This window comes from Bos indicus, chromosome 9 (assembly GCF_029378745.1).
Source record: "Bos indicus isolate NIAB-ARS_2022 breed Sahiwal x Tharparkar chromosome 9, NIAB-ARS_B.indTharparkar_mat_pri_1.0, whole genome shotgun sequence".
NCBI classification, from domain to species: Eukaryota; Metazoa; Chordata; class Mammalia; order Artiodactyla; family Bovidae; genus Bos; species Bos indicus.
In genome coordinates this window covers 75,004,345-75,021,432 of record NC_091768.1, presented here as the reverse complement: position 1 = coordinate 75,021,432, position 17,088 = coordinate 75,004,345, and the positions used below count along the sequence as shown (strand labels likewise).

The window sequence follows — 17,088 nt, the reverse complement described above, 5'->3', positions numbered from 1 at the left end:
TACATCTTATCTGTTTATAACAGAATAGTCACTCAGAACAACTAATTCACTTGGTTAAAACATCAAAGCTCTACAAATCTCCACATGGTGTCAGAGAAAGGTCATCGTGTCCATGTCCCTAGACTTACCCCTAACAGATAAGACTCTACTCTACAGAGTTGAGAATCCTACAGAGTATTTCTAAGACCTTTTCCACTAAAACAAATTATACATATGCTTAAACCTCCCAATAAATCACTGTCTGCAGCACCCTGAAGAAACATTAGAGAAGATTAGGAAGTTAGTCATCTAAAAACACTTGCCAGGCCAGAGTTTATCAGAAAGTATTAAAATTCAATTAATATCCGTTTTAGTCTTTCTTGATAAAAGCATAGAGGAATGAGGTTTTCCTTTCAGATCTCTTGGTAAACAGCTTCAGTTATCTAATGCTGCTCTCAGTAAACCACTTCAAGTGAATTATTTGAAAATGTATGGAAACAGTTTTAATCCTGTTATCAGATACAAGAGGTCATATACAGATCACTACTGGAAGCTAAGTTCAACTAAATTATGTGCATAATTAAACTTCACAAAAGCAGTCCTGCCCCAGACCCAATAATATGCCACTAAGTGTGAACAGCCAGCAGGTTTATCTTGAATCTAAAAACTCTACCATATTTATGTAGGAAGTATGACTGTCTGGGGTTTGTGGCAGCTAAAGTATGGGTTCCCTGTTCTCTGCTGCCTAATGCTATGCCTAGCCATATTGAAACCTGAGTTTAAAACCAAAAAAATTAGTAACACTGATTCTGCCTTTACTTAAAACTTTGATATTTTGCTCATTGTAGATTTACATTAAATTTGATTTCAAAAATACTGCATTAAGAGATTGTTCAGGGCTTCCCAGGTGGCGCTAGTGGTAAAGAACACACCTGCCCATCCAGGAAATGAGTCTGACACTCGACTGAAGCGACTTAGCATGAACACAAGAGATTATTTATCTTGACTACTGAGCTTTTTGTGTACAGTCACTCAGTCCTGTCGGACTCTTTGCAACCCTGTGGACTGTAGCCTGCCAGGTTCCTCTGTCCATGGCATTTTCCAGGCAAAAATACTGGAGTGGGTTGCCATTTCCTCCTCTAGGGGATCTTTCTGACCAGGGATCAAACCCATGTCTGTTGTGTCTCCCGCATTGGCAGGTGAGTTCTTTAGCACTAATGCCACCTGGGAAGTTTTTTGGGGTGGCTCAGACAGTAAAGTGTCTGCCTACAATGCAGGAGACCTAGGTTCAACCCCTGGGTCGGGAAGATCTCCTGGAGAAGGAAATGGCAACCCAATCCAGTATTCTTGCCTGGAAAATCCCATGGACGGAGGAGCCTGCTAGGCTACATTCCATGGGGTTGCAAAGAGTTGGACACGACTGAGCAACTTCACTTTCACTTTACTTAAATTATATACCCAAGGTAAGTACTTCACCACTCTAGTTCTGGCCCAGCTGCAGCCTGTATTCTTAAAAAAGAGAGAAGAGCAGTTAGAACACCAAAGAAATCACAACCCAGCAACAGAGTAGCTCATAAAGTACACAGTGGGGTCAGCAAAATCCAAAGAGGTGCTGCAGTCATCTGTCAGTTACGGATGGAAAAAGACAAGCTTGGAGGCAACCAGAGAAGATCTTGAGACCGAAAGAGTCTGTGCTCATTGCAATATAATGATTTAAAAAACCAAATTTATCTCTACAACCTGCATCATTGCTAAGTAATTATAAAGAGCTACTGCTAACATCATTAGCTCAGACTCCTCTGCCCCTACACATTTCCAACGTGACACAGGACTTGAAACCTTATGACTTCTCATTTTTAAAACTTTAAGAGCCTCCATGGGCTCAGAGAAAACCCAGCCCCAAAGATAACAAAAGACAGGAGGTATGAAAACTATGCTGCTGCCAGTGCTGCTGCCAGCTCTGCTTTGTGACACAGGACAAAGTGACAAACATCAAGGTCTAGGACAACAAGACCGAGCATAGAACACACGTGGTGAGGTTTAAAATGGGCTAAAAAAGAAGGAGACAAAGGTGACTCAATCAATAAATACTTTTTGTTTGCTTTACTGTGTTTAAAATACTGGGACATGGAAACGTAACAGTGTAAGCCAGGATACTATGTTTAAAACACAAAAACTGTAGACCATGAATACAAAAGCTGATGGGATGGAAAATTCAGCTTGATGCCCAGAAGAGAAGAATCTTAGCGAGGCCCTGAAGGCTGGCTAAAATGTCAATAGCAGAAGGCAGAGGTGAAAACAGTGAACAGGAACTCCCTCAAAGACATAAATGGGGACATAAAGCTCCCTAGGGATGGGAACTAGTGAACGCTGCAAGATAAGACCAAGGTTTTGTGCCTGGGGACTGTCAGCGATGGTGGCATTCACACCACTGGAAGACTGGAGGAAGAGTGATAATGTGTAATTTTAGACATGGTGAGTTTGAGGTGACAGCCTGATAGTCAAGTGGAAATGTCTAGGAAGGACAGGGTTTGGGCATTAACCTCAAGTCCTGAAAAAAAATGTACAGCAAGAGAGATGTTTGGGAGACAGCCAAAAAGGAATGACTGGATTCCATTATCCCAACCTCAAGTCAAATCTATTCAATAAATGTTTACTATGAACAAGGGACAAAGAGTATAGTGTTAGGCAAGACAGATAAAGTACCAGCCTTCGTGGATCTTATACTTTAGCAAGGGAAGATGCGCTATAAGTATATAATTTCAGGTTGCGATTAAAAAAAACTATTCAGAAAAATAATGCAGAGTAAGAAGACTAGAAAATAATAACAAGGGTCGGGAGGGGGACAGGTCACTGCTCAGTAAAGTCCTAAGTGAAGATGTCTCTGAACAGAGACCTGAGTGCAGTAAGACAGAACCCTGCAGATTTGAGAGGAAAGGTTTCCAAAGCAAAGAGCAAGCCTGAAGAAGGAAACAAGCTTATCACACCTTAAGACCAGCAAGGTCAAACGGTTCAGAGCAACAAGACTCCAAAGGGCCATGAGTTTGTATGTAATTTCTCTGAAGAGGCTACAACCATCAACCATAAGCGACCACCTACATTACAGGATGCTTCTGACTACTCCCTCCTCCATTCTTGTTCACCTCCAATCCATTACCCATTTGCTGTTGGTCAGTTGGGAAGTGGGATTTGACTCTGTGACCCCATGGGCTGCAGCATGCCAGGCTTCTCTTACCTCCACTATTTCCCAGTGTTTGCTCAAATCCATGTCCATTGAGTTGGTGATGCTATCTAATCGTCTCACACTCTGCTGCTCACTACATGGCTCCGACAGCCTACCAGCTTCACTCAACAACAGATTCAGTCATGCTGTTGCTTTTCAGCCAAAGGTCAGAATCATGCAAAACTAGGCATGAATTAGGAGTGCATGTATATGCATAAAACTAAAAGGAAAAATAAAGAAGATATAAATAGAAAATTCAGGATAATGGTTGCTCTTGGGAAAAGAGGAGGATGAAGGACTGACTCGGAAAAAAAAGAAGCTACAGGAAGGACAGAAGCAGTAACCAGGGGCTCCAATGGTACAGGTAATGTTTTATTTCTTAACCTAAATGATGAATGTGTAAGTGCTCACTATATATTTTTACAACTCACATATATTTTATATGTACGAAATGTATCATAGGAAAATTTTTAAATCTGCAGTATTCTTCCACTGATCTTATCATAACAGCCAAAATGCTAACTGCTTCAGGCACACAGACTCAGCCCTTCCCTTGCAAGCAAACACTTTATTTTGCCTTGAACCCTGTCCTCTGACATCTCCACCTGAATAGTTCATTCCAACTGTCTCCCCAGACTCAAGGATGTCCTCCCGGTCCCTTCCCCCAGGCCAGATCCTCCCCTCTCATAGCATTCTGTACATTCACAGCATGTATTACATTCCAAATTAGATAACCCAGCAGCTTAAGCCTCTCTTTCCTAGAGAGGGAAAGGACCTTGCCTGACGTGTTCATCTTCCCTGTTAGGCCTCATACAGTTCCTTGCAGACAGAGAGTTAATCTAAGTTTCTGGACTGAATGAGGAACAGAGAAACAATCTGGATGGAAAGCGTATCTCACATCAGTCTATGGTTCTATCTTTTCCCCAGTCCCAATTCCCGGCTCCACTCCCATTCAAAGAGCGGACATGGCAAATGATTAAGTTAAATATAAAAGGAAGAGCGATATGCAGCTATACTTTAAAAACAGGGTCCTCTGAAGGCCTATTTTATGAGATTACTCTTGGTAGTGGTGAAGAAAATTAATTGGGAAATTGCAAAAAGGAAAAAAAAAAAACACTGAACAATACTTTGTGGGGCTTTATGAAATCTGAATCTCATCAAAACCACAGTTTGAGGAGGACAAATTCTATTACTGAATCCAATTCCCATAGTGCTCAGTTTTAATCTACTGCACAGTATTGCCCTTTTTCAAGTTGGCCTATTTAATTAAAAATCATCAAATAAAAACTGTATCCAGAATGTTCATACTTATCTGTATCAATACAAAGGAAAGGGACACTGAATTTTAAATTACTGAGCGATTAGAAAGGGCTGCATTTTTTAAATATTAAACAAATTAAAAAGTATTTTCCATTATAGATATTTTAAAATGCACATAAGAGTAGAGAAACCAGCATAACAAATCCTCAGGTATCCAACACACACCTTCCTTAATTATCAACATTTTACCCATCCTATTTCATCTGTTCTGTTACCAACTGAATGACTGTTGGAGTATTTTAACATCAGACTATTTCATTCACAAATACTTCAGAAGTAAGAATGTTTTCACCTTTTACATGAGCACAAGGCCATTTTCACACCTTAGATTAACAACAGCTCCTTAACATCATCTAATACTTAGTCCATATTCCTATTTCCCTAACTGCATCAAAAACATCTTTTCTGGTTGGTTTACCAGGTGGCGCAGTTGGTAAAAAAAAAAAAAAAACAACCCGCCTCCAGTGCAGGAGATGCAACAGATGTGGGTTCGATCCCTGGGTCAGGAAGATCCCCTGGAGGAGGAAACTGCAACCCACTCCAGTATTCTTGCCTAGAAAATTCCATGGAAGGAGGAGCCTGGTGGGTTACAGTCTTTTGGGGTTGCAAAAAGTCAGTCACAATGGAGCATGCACACTCGAATCTGAACGAGAATCCAAAGTTCATATTTTATACTCAGCTGTTATGTCTCTTAAATCTTTTCTAATCTAAGAAAATTCCCTCCCCACCTTCGTTTTCCTGCCGCCTTACCCCACCAATGACATTTATTTGTTGAAGAAACAAAATTATTGGTCCTACGGAATGTTCTACATTCTGAATTTGACTTGTTTCCTCATGGTAGTGTTCAACTTTTTCCTCTACCCTTCTTATTTTATTTAAATTGGAATTTAGATCTAGAGGCTTGATTCCATTCAGTTCAGTCTTTTTTTTAGCTTCCTATTGTATTAGGAAGATTCTATTACAAGAAATTCTGCACACCAACTATTTGATTACACCACAATGAAATTCATATAGGAAAAGCAGGATAAATGCCTTGATTCTTTATTTATCAATTCATGATCAAAGACTTTAAATAGATCAAATATCTCTTAATTAAAGTTTTTCAGCAAACTGATATGCCTCACTATTTGACAATGAAGACAAACTTTAACTATTTTTAAAAACTGTAAAAAGCACACTGAGAATCAGATGTCGAAGTATTAAACTGAATCTGTCATCTTTAAAGTCACTTTTAACTCACTCTCAACGGCACTATGCTATAAGCCATGAGGTCAGAAACAAAAGTCTCAATTCACTCTTTTTTCTCCTTCTTGCTGAATCTTTTAAAATATTCTCATTCTTCCATTCCAATTATATATTCAACAGCAGGCTAAGCTAAAGGCATTCTATGGGGCTCAAAAGACATAATGGCCTCTACAGTTAAACAATACAGAGAAAAAGCAATTCCTGCTTTGATGCTAAGTTTAGAAGCCATGCAAAGGGAAAATGTCCATGCTTTTCTTTCTTTTCATGTCACCTTCATTCCTTTAGGCCTAAAATACATCTAGGTCTTGGATGTCTCCTTTTTGCTTCAGTGACTATTCATCTGACTATCAGAAAACTAATGGCTAAACTTAATTTATTCAACACTGTTTCCTGAATATTCAACGAATATTTAGTAGCTCCTCAAAACTGTTTGGTTTTAAATCAGTCCTTTTAAGTGTTTCTGCATACTTGGTGTAAGAGACAAACTTTAAATAAATGCTGTATTTCTCTCTAATGAAAAATGCCAGATACTTGGTATTTTAATACTGAGCTTTTAGGCCGATCACCAGAAATTCTCTTAATCTCATGGAGGATGACTTTTCTGAGGGCCTGACAGTCCTCCACTCATTATGCTGCTTGGTGTGGATTGACTTTTACTAACCATCATGAGAAAGACAAGAAGTAATATTGCAGCATGCACTGATGGGTACCTTCCCAACCACCAATCTCCCTTTCTCCTTGCTCAATGAATCACAGCTCTGTCCTTTAGGGAAAGCTCTGTCCCTTCCTCGCTCACACCATGGGTGAACTTACTCAGGTGATAGCACATGAGTGGTGGCTTGTTTACCTCACAAGTGACAGAGTTGAGACTGCGCATATAGTGAGATGATACTAGGCTGGTGCAAAAGTAATTGAGCTTTTTGCACTGTCGAAATGTGCCATTTGACACTGAAATTGATTCTTAAGTAAATGTGGTTATGTTATACATCATTTAAATGCACATTTCTCACTTTATGTTTTTTTGCTAATGACTTGTTACTTGCTGTTCATATGTATTTTAGACCATGGAAATGATGATAGACAAAAAGCAAAGTCAAGCAATTTTCTTATTCAAGTTCAAAATGGGTCATAAAGCAGCGGAGACAACTTGCAATATCAACAATGCATTTGGCCCAGGAACTGCTAACAAACAGACAGTGCAGTGGTAGTTCAGGAAGTTTTGCAAAGGAGACAAGAGCTTTGAAGATGAGGAACATAGTGGCCAGCCATCAGAAGTTGACGACCACCAATTGAGAGCCATCACTGAAGCTGATCCTCTTACAACTACATAAGAAGCTGCCAAAGAACTCAATGTCGACCATGGTCGTTCAGCATTTGAAGCAAATTGGAAAGATGCAAAAACTCAGTAAGTGGGTGCCTCATGAGCTGACCACGAATCAAAAGAAACTGTCTTTTGAAGTATCACCTTCTCTTATTCTATGCAACAACAATAAACCATTTCTTGATCGGATTGTGATGTGCGACAAAAAGTGGATTCTATATGACAACGAGCCTTGACCAGCTCAGTGGTTGGACTGAGAAGCTCCAAAGCGCTTCCCAAAGCCAAACTTGCTGCTTGGTGGTCTGCTGTTGGTCTGATGCACTACAGATTTCTGAATTCCATTACATCTGAGAAGTATGCTCAGCAAATGGGTGAGACCTGCCAAAAACTGCAACACCTGCCTCTGGTGTTGGTCAACAGCAAGAGCCCAATTCTTCTCTATGACAACGCCCAACCGCACACCACACAACCAATGCTTCAAAAGTTGAACAAATTGGACTACGAAGTCTCACCTCACCCACCATATTCACCAGACCTCTGACTAACCGACTACCACTTCTTCAAGCATCCTAAAAACTTTTTGCAGGGATAACACTTCCACAGCCAGCAGGAGGCAGAAAATGTTTTCCAAGAGTTCACTACATCCCACCAAAGCACGGACTTTTATATTACAGGAATAAAGTTATTTCTCATGGCAAAAATGTGTTGATTGTAATGCTTATGTTGATAATAAAGTTTTTTTTTTTTTTTTTTAGAGTCTAGTTATAATGATTTAAGACTCATGGCCCGAAACCACAATTACGTTTGCAGCAAGCTAATAACTGGAACCATAGAAGTGTAAGAATAAAGAAATCCACTGAGGAGAGCAGAGTGGAAAGGTGGGAGAAACCTGGGTATTTGATGATACTGTCAAGCCTAAATTAACCAAACCTGGACCCATGCCACCTCCATATGCCTGGTTATGTGAAATAATACACTCTGATTGTTGAATGCACTTTTACTCAGGTTTTCTCTTATTCTAATGGCCAAGGCATCTGATACAAATGTTTATAAAAAATTGCATTTGAAAAGAAAATTAAGAAGGACAACCTAGAATAAAAGTCTGAAAAAACAAGTAATAACATGTCTTCAAAAAATTAGTTATATAATTATAGAAAAAAACTTGTAAACTACTAGTTTAACAGTAACTCAAACAACAAAGATCAAGGTACTTTTTTCAAGTTAACTAAAAGTAACCCAGTACTACAACTTGGCTCAGGAAAATATTACAACCATTTTAAGCAATATTATTAGAACTACAGGCTTAAGATCATGGTGGCAAAGTCATAAAAAGCTCAACACTGATAATCATATTTCTGGAATAAATTAGGTTTACAACGTTAAAAGCAACATTGTAAAACAGGAGATTACCCAAAGGAGTTTACCAGGAGGGTGAAAGATAAAGAGACTGCATGACCTGAGGACAGGCCAAAGGAATTATTAATACAAATGCATAGTCTGGAAGACAGAAGACTTAGAGAGGGCATGATGACTACTTCCAAGGGTTCCCCTTGGAAGGGGGGACAGGACTTGGTTTCATCATGTCAGAGAAAGGCATTAGAAGCAACAGTGGGTTGATACTGAAGATAGATTTGGTTTTAAGAAAGCAACTAACCAACAGAGCAATCAAAAAGCCAAATAGGGTCTTCCCTGGTGGTTCAGTGGTTAAGAATACAATTTGCAACGAAGGCAAAACGGATCCCTGGTTGGGGAAGATCCCGCATGCCACAGAGCAACTAAGCCCGTCTGCCACAACTACTGAGCCCATGCACTGCAGCTACTGGAGTCCATGGCCTAGAGCCCGTGCTCTGCAATAAGAGAAGTCATGGCAATGAGAAGCTTGCACATCGCAAAGAAGAGTACCCTGCCTGCTGCAACTAGAGAAAGCCTGTGTGCAGCCATCACAGCCAAAAAATAAACAAGTAAATCTTAAAAAACAAAGCCAAATAAGTTATCATATAAGAGAGTGAAATTCACTTTCACTGAGATGAAGTAAAGATGGAGTTGCAATCACAAAGAACAGTCTAGAACAGTATTTTTCAGAATTGTAGCAGTACACACACATCACTGGTTGTACAAGACATGATTTTAACTGGTACCTACATTTAATCTTATTATGTATTTATTTTACCATACATTAAATAAATGTACATACTAAGCCATCAGTTCCATGGTTTCACAAATATATGCTGTTTTAGGATAAGTGAAATAACAATGTAAAGTTCATTTAAAGGAAAACATTAAACCAGTATCTCAGATTTAACATAACTGGATATATTACTTTGTGATTTGTTAGTTACAACCCTAGAATTTATACAGATAAGCAATACAAGGCCCAAAGATTTAAGAAAAAATTTTTGAGAGGGAAAAATAATTTTAAAAAAGAAAGAAAAAACATTCAGTTAACTATAAGTAATACATGGAAATGGCAAAAATTATGAAGGTACCACAAAAACGACTTAATTCTGGACATGCTGCTTTGTGAGGATTCTTCCACTGAACATCCTAAAACTAAAGTTTCTTCTTTATCAAAGTTGTCTTGGTGTTCAGTGGTTCTATCAAAATACAATCATTCATAACTACATCTACTCAAAGATCCTCCTTCACAATAAAATGGAAGAACTGAAATTTTCTATTATTTTCATCACAATCTCAGAAATTATGATTTTTAATAGCTAGAGCTATAAAAATGATGTCTAGAATCTTCACATAACTACTCTGTTATTACAAAAAACTAACACTCTTGCATCTATTAAGCATTTACTGAAGCCAGGAACTGTGCTGGACACAAATTTGAAAGTAAATTTGCAAGTATTCATTTGAAGGATCTACTGAGAAAATTTTTAAAACACACCCAAGGAGAAAATTTTTACTATCATGTTCAGTAAAAGTATATATGTATTTTAATATGACTGAAGGCCAAACTATTTTCTATGCTACCCATACACACAGACAATATCTAATACATGAACAAGATTTAGTTTTAAAACTTATTTGGTAAGCTCTGCTTTATATTCAGGATTTCATGCTCATGCTTAAATATATTCTGAAAATCCTTGGTGAAGCCCTAAAGGCAATCTTACAACGTCTGGGTGAAAAGTCCGCCTACCTCTATTTTAAGGCAGTGTATGGAGGCATAGCCTGTCTAAAGCCTAAAGAAAGTAATGGGCCTCTGGAGGAAACAGTGCCACAGTATACTTCCTACCAGAGGCGTTTTTACTGACTAATGAGAAGCCTGACCTTTTCTTCTTTCCCAGCTCCTTAGGCCAAGAGGTACTTGATGTTTGGATAATCAAATAACCAGTGACATCTAACATGTACAAGAAACACTAAAACTTAAACTTCGTGTCCCCTGAAGACATTTCCCCATGTGTCCATCCCCAAATGGATTTCAACCAAAGAAAAATAGCCCAGAAAGACCTCCTTCCTACCTCCTGAGTGTGCTCCTTGAAGACCTGCAGCGGCCCTGTGGCCCTGGCGGTATCCCAGAGCTGTAAGGAGCCGTCGCCACTGCAGGTGACCAGCACATGCTCATTGTTCTCACTCCAGGTCACGTCAAACAAACCGTCATTCCAGTCAAAGCTACAGCAGGAAAATTAAAACCAGAAAATCTAGTTACATAGGCAGGTGAACATACAATAACAATCTTTTTTTTTTTTTTCAGTTTATCACATATTTTAACACAGCATCTCACAATGTCTTCACAAATATGGGAGATTTGTAGAGTAGGCACTTGATAGATGCAGAAACAAGTGCTGCTGCTGCTGCGTCGCTTCAGTCGTGTCCGACTCTGTGCAACCCCATAGACGGCAGCCCACCAGGCTCCCCCGTCCCTGGGATTCTCCAGGCAAGAACACTGGAGTGGGTTGCCATTTCCTTCTCCAATGCATAAAAGTGGAAAGTGAAAGTGAAGCCCCTCAGTCATGTCCGACTCTTAGCGACCCCATGGACTGCAGCCTACCAGGCTCCTCCGTCCATGGGATTTTCCAGGCAAGAGTACTGGAGTGGGTTGCCATTGCCTTCTCCAAAACAAGTGCAGAGAACCTTAAAAGAACAGCTCACTCACAAGGCCAGAGACCTGCACAGCAAATTAACATCAGTCCATGGGGTTTTCCAGGCAAGAGTACTGGAGTGGGTTGCCATTGCCTTCTCCGAAACAACTGCAGAGAACCTTAAAAGAACAGCTCACTCACAAGGCCAGAGAACTGCACAGCAAATTAACATCAGGGCTTCCAGCTAGAAATAGGACACCATTTACATGAGAACACGCTGCCACACTTGGGTGCTCGCTGTCTTCTGTGGTTCAAAGGAGGGATCAGCAAGCACTTGAAAGTATCAATTTAGATCAATAATTTCAGTGTTTCCCATAAATCTTTCACCTGAGGTATCAGCAGGTAATTATTTTCTGAGGAAATTTCCTTTCCTTTCTCTACCCTTGACTAACTCTGATGGAGGTGTTAATGAATCTAACAGTCACATAGATAAGAAAAGTACAGAATGAAGAAAGGGAAAGAGGTAATAATTAGCTCCTGAATGAGTAAAGCTAACCTACACTAAGACACAAAGGTGACTTTCCTGGTGGTCCAGTGGTTAAGAATCCACCTTGCAATTCAGAGGATGCAGGTCTGGGAACTAAGATCCCAGATGCCCTGCGCAACTAAGGCCACACACCACAACAAAGGATTCCATGTGACACAAAAAATATCCTGTGTGCCACAACTAAGACTTGATGCAGCCAAATACATAGATTTTTTTAAAAAGCAAAGATAGGAATGTCAAGCAGGATACCAACTAGCTCACATTTCTGTATGTTTAAGTTTTATCATTTATAAGTGAATACTGAACGACGAGAGATTTAGAAGAAAAATGACATAATCACAAGTTAATGGCAAAAATCAGTTCCACACTATGCAAATCCTGAAGGCTTTTTTATGTTACAAATTAAAACATCTTACTGATTACAAAGATTTAAAACCAAAAACAACAGAGAATACATATAATTTTAATAGAACCATCTTACCTTCTAAAAAGCCTAAGCCCAGATTCATTTTGATCCAATATTAGCAGAGTTCCACTGCCTAAAGGAGAAAAAAGTTGAGGTCAAGGCAAAGCGGTATTAAGAACTGAGAACAATACTACAGTCACAAATTCCTCCCTACAGTTCCTTGAGGCCACATAAACAAAACGATCAGGACCGTGCTCTCCATTTCTGTCTCTCTACATTGTACTTCAATAATTAAATATTAAATTTACTGTCTCACCTACACCTGGATTCCAGACACAGCTGAACAGGGAAGAGATATTTAAGTGCATCCTCTATGGCCAGGATGACATGCACACAAACCTCCCAAACATGTGTGATCATTCCTATTCACAGGTGAGAAAACTCAGGCTTATAGACACCAGGGACTGAACCTTCTACTATAATACATCACACTGCCTCCACAAAAAACCTAAAATACATTGTGTGTGATTTAAAAACACATACCTGGTGGATTTTACCACATACTTGGCAGTAAAGTGCTGAACACGATATACCATTACCTACCAAAGAGGAATTATTTTACTGAAGATCAGTGTATTTTAGAAAGTTATATTTGTTACACAGTTGGAAGAAAAAAAAAAGCTGTATTTATACATGATTGACTTAAAAAAAAACACCAACTCCTTTTAGAGAGATTTTTAAGGATTTAATTTAAAATATCATTACAAACTCAGGAGTCTTCAACCTTAAAGGTGGGCAAGTATTGCAAATCTGAATTTGCAACCACTAAAAGCTAATAGTGAAGCAAATATTTCTCCCCTTCTGAGTTGTAGAAATCACTTTTTTATCAACTTTATGATTCTACAAAAAAAAAAAACACCACCACCACTATCGCGATCTGATATTATGCAATGAATTGTTTCATAGAATTTCAGTGTGTAAACAAGACCTAGGAAATGAATTAAAAGAAAGTCCAAAATCAAGAAAGGAATCCTGCCTTTCAACCAGAGACAATTAACTTGAGACTCTAACTGCCTGTATATGTCTGTATTCCTCCCAAGACAACAAAGGACTCAGAGCTTCATGAATTTCTCGCTCGTTCTTGCAGGGAAACTCCTAGCGTCTGTTCATTGGAAGGACTGATGCTGAAGCTGAAACTCCAATACTCTGGCCACCTGATGCGAAGAACTGACTCCTTGGAAAAGACCCTGATGCTGGGAAAGATTGAAGGCAGGAGGAGAAGGGGACGACAGAGGATGAGATGGTTGGATGGCATCACCGACTGGATGGATATGAGTTTGAGTAAGCTCCTGGAGTTGGTGATGGAGAGGGAGGCCTGGCGTGCTACAGTCCATGGGGTCGCAGAGTCGGACACGACTGAGCGACTGAACAGAACTGAACAGGGTGCATTCTTACAACGCACAGCCTGTGGTGAATGCGGTCCAATTAGCCGGTACTGGAGTGATCCTGCAGACCGTCTTCCAAGTGTTGTGGGTCCGGTCGGACCGGTAAGAGGGGCCAGTGGGGTTCAGCCAGCTCTCCGCAGAGCCACTCGTACCCGGAGGGGTGTGTGTCATGTGGGCGAAGGAGTTGGTGAGCTTTTTAAGAGTAAGGACTACGGGCACTAGGCACCTTCCACATCCTGCCTCCGCACAGTAAGTGGAAAGGTGAGATACTCTACTCTAGACCAACTCCCTACACTGGACAAAAACGGTCAGGAAGCCAGCCAACTCCTTGGCTATCCTTGGCCTTCTTTTGCCCCGCCTTCTACTGTCGGAAGTGATTTCCGACCACGGGGAGGAGCTGGACCTTTGCTGGAACCCGCCCCCGCCCGGGGGGCTCACCAGCGATGCCGTAGTGCTGCGAGGCGGCGCAGGCCAGTCGGCCCGGCAGGTACGGGGAGAACTCGGCGGCGTAGCCGTGGCGGCCGGGCACCCGCAGCGTCCGTACCCCTCCGCCGGGCGTCGCGCTCATCCCGCCCGCCGCCTCCGGCCCTCGCCGCTTTGGCCGCCGAAGCCGTTCCGAATAAGAAGCGGACCGTCCGAACTCGCTAAAAGAGTTAGACTCTAGCAGCCAAGGCGGAAGTGAAGACACCGGGTGCCCTGAATGCTAGATTTCGATTGGTCCGCAAGGGAAAGGGAATTGACTCTGACGGAGGCCATACTTGTTTTGGGCAAAACATACGCTTGGCGCCGGCTGTAATGAATTAAACCTGAAGGTAGTTTTTCAAGGATTAAGTGGTGATTCTGACACCTTTTGTTTTTACATCTCAGCCTCCACCGCGGGCTATATGGTTCTTATTAATTCGTTGATCGATGAAAAACTGGCATCAGGGAATGACCCCATGGACTGTAGCCTACCAGGTTCCTCCCTCCATGGGATTTTCCAGGCAAGAGTACCGGAGTGGGTTGCCATTTCCTTCTCCAGGAGATCTTCTGAACGTGGGTCTCCCGCATTGTTCAGTTCAGCTCAGTTCAGTCGCTCAGTCGTATCTGACTCTTTGCGACCCCATGAATCGCAGCACGCCAGGCCTCCCTGTGCATCACCAACTCCCAGAGTCACTCAGACTCATGTCCATCGAGTCAGTGATGCCATCCAGCCATCTCATCCTCTGTCGTCCCCTTCTCCTCCTGTCCCCAATCCCTCCCAGCATCAGTCTTTTCCAATGAGTCAACTCTTCGCATGAGGTGGCCGAAGTACTGTAGTTTCAGCTTTAACGTCATTCCTTCCAAAGAAATCCCAGGACTGATCTCCTTCAGAATGGACTGGTTGGATCTCCTTGAAATCCAAGGGACTCTCAAGAGTCTTCTCCAACACCACAGTTCAAAAGCATCAATTCTTCGGCGCTCAGCCTTCTTCACAGTCCAACTCTCACCGTCTGAGCCACCAGAGAAATCCACAAAATGAGACGAGTTTCAGCAAAGTCTGAAACCATGCCGCGAGTCCGAAAGGCTACTGAATGATTTGTTGCTCAGGGAAACAAGGCGAAGTTAAATCCACCGGCGTGAGACTCAGGAAAGAGACATCATTAGCAACTAACTTAAAAAAATTTTTTTTTAATTCTCATTATATTTATTGTATAGAATTAACTGCTCAGATGTTGGAGCTGATAAAGAAAAACGAAGGCTCATTCATCCATTCAAATATTTACCAGGCATCAGCTGGTTAAGAATCCGCCTGCAATGCGAGAGACCTGGGTTCGATCCCTGGGTTGGGAAGATCCCCTGGAGCAAGGAAAGGAAAGGCTACCCACTCCAGTATTCTGGCCTGGAGAATCCCCATGGACAAAGGAGCCTGGTGGGATCGCAAAGAGTCAGACATGACTGAGCGACTTTCACTTCACATACCAATATAGTGTGCTAAGTCGCTTCAGTCATATCCGACTCTTTGCAACCCAGTGGACTTTTGCCCACCAGGCTCTTCTGTCCATGGGATTCTCCAGGCAAGAATACTGGAGTGGGTTGCCATGCCCTTCAGGGGATCTTTCCGGGCCCAGGGATCAAACCTGTGTCTCCTGAATTGCAGGCACTGAGCCACTGGGGAAGACCTATACTATGTAGAGAGTGGCCATATAGTACTTACCTGCCAATAAGGCCCTTTTGAGAGTGAAAGAGATTGCAGTTAATAATTAAGCCAGGTCAACAGGTACAAACCTAATAATATGGCCACTTTAAAATATACACCACGTGCAGTGCTAGGCACTGGGGATTCCAAAGCAAGAAGATATAGTCCCATGTCATCAGTTAAGTGTAATCAAAATATTGTAGGTGCTATGAGAAATATATAGGGGCTATTTTTTTTTAATAAAACTAATTGTCAGTACTGGAGGATGGGAGACAGGAGGAAAAGCTTCAGAAAGCAAATAATATTTGTGTAAATGATGATAAGTGCTAAGTTGCTTCAGTCGTGCCTGACTCTGTGACACCATGGACTGTAGCCTGCCAGGTTCCGCTGTCCATGGGATTCTCCAGGCAAGAATACTGGAGTGGATTGCCATTTCCTCCTCCAGGGGATCTTCCCACCCCAGGGATCCAACCCCAGTCTCTTACATCTCCAGCATTCGCAGGCAGGTTGATGATAAGGTTTCCTTTAAATGGACAAGGAGATGGAGGTCATTACAGGAGCAGGAGCAACAAGAGACCTAAAACAGCATGATCTATAGGAGATTATAGCTGCCATGAATCAGCCTGTCCTCGTGGAAGGGGTATAGTGAAGAGTATTGGGTGGAAAGACTAGAATACTGTGTTGTGTCATGAAGAGTCTTGTGTGTCATACCAACAGAATTTGACTAATATTGTAATTTAAGCAACAGGGAACCATCGTTTCTTAAGGGAGAAATTAAATGACCAAGTTTCATTTTATAAGGTCTTCTGGCAGCACAAAACTGGAGGACAGAGATTGGGGATAAGAAGGCCAGTTAAAAGACTTTAGCAATAGTTCCAGCAAAAGATAAGAATGTAAACAAAGATTATGCTAATGGGAGAGAGTTACACTCTACAATATTGTGAGATTTACTCCTAGGAGGCCAGCCAGGTTCTCATAGTAAATATCAGAAGGGAGAAAAACAAACAAACATCTTTTGCAGAAGGAAAAGAAAAGGAACCATTTTGAAATAGCCTTAACAAGACCTGCTCTCAGGGAAAACTAGTTAACCAAAGTCTAACCTACTAGGGTATTTTCCAAGCCTAGCTAACCTGAAAGTTTCCTTGTGCCCCTTTTCATTCAAAGCCACCCCTACTTCTGATCAACCACTGACCTGGTTTTCCTATTAAGAACTGCCTGAAATTCCAATGTTAGAAATGTATTACCAGTGAGTTTTTTTACTTGATTATTTAAAGATTCCTCTTTTAAACACAAGTAGGCTACAGGACAAAAATTACTGAGGTTTGATCTCAATTTGCCCTTTAGTTTTCAGTAATAAACTTTGCCTAGATTCTTGTTTCTTCCTATGTAAAATGGAAAAATTTCAACTGAATC

At 41.1% G+C, this 17,088-nt stretch overlaps 1 protein-coding gene across 1 annotated transcript in view; it reads right to left on the bottom strand.

Moving 5' to 3' along the window:
• Positions 1-14,197, bottom strand: part of PEX7 (peroxisomal biogenesis factor 7) — a 78,824-nt gene extending 64,627 nt beyond the window's left edge. The window contains exons 1-3 of the mRNA XM_019967492.2: positions 13,956-14,197; positions 12,148-12,205; positions 10,559-10,709 (exon numbers count right to left, since the gene is read on the bottom strand). Of these exons, the coding sequence (XP_019823051.1) occupies positions 10,559-10,709; positions 12,148-12,205; positions 13,956-14,085 (339 nt within the window). The 5' untranslated portion in view covers positions 14,086-14,197. The remainder of the gene's footprint in view (positions 1-10,558; positions 10,710-12,147; positions 12,206-13,955) is intronic.
• Positions 14,198-17,088: the final 2,891 nt, after the last annotated feature.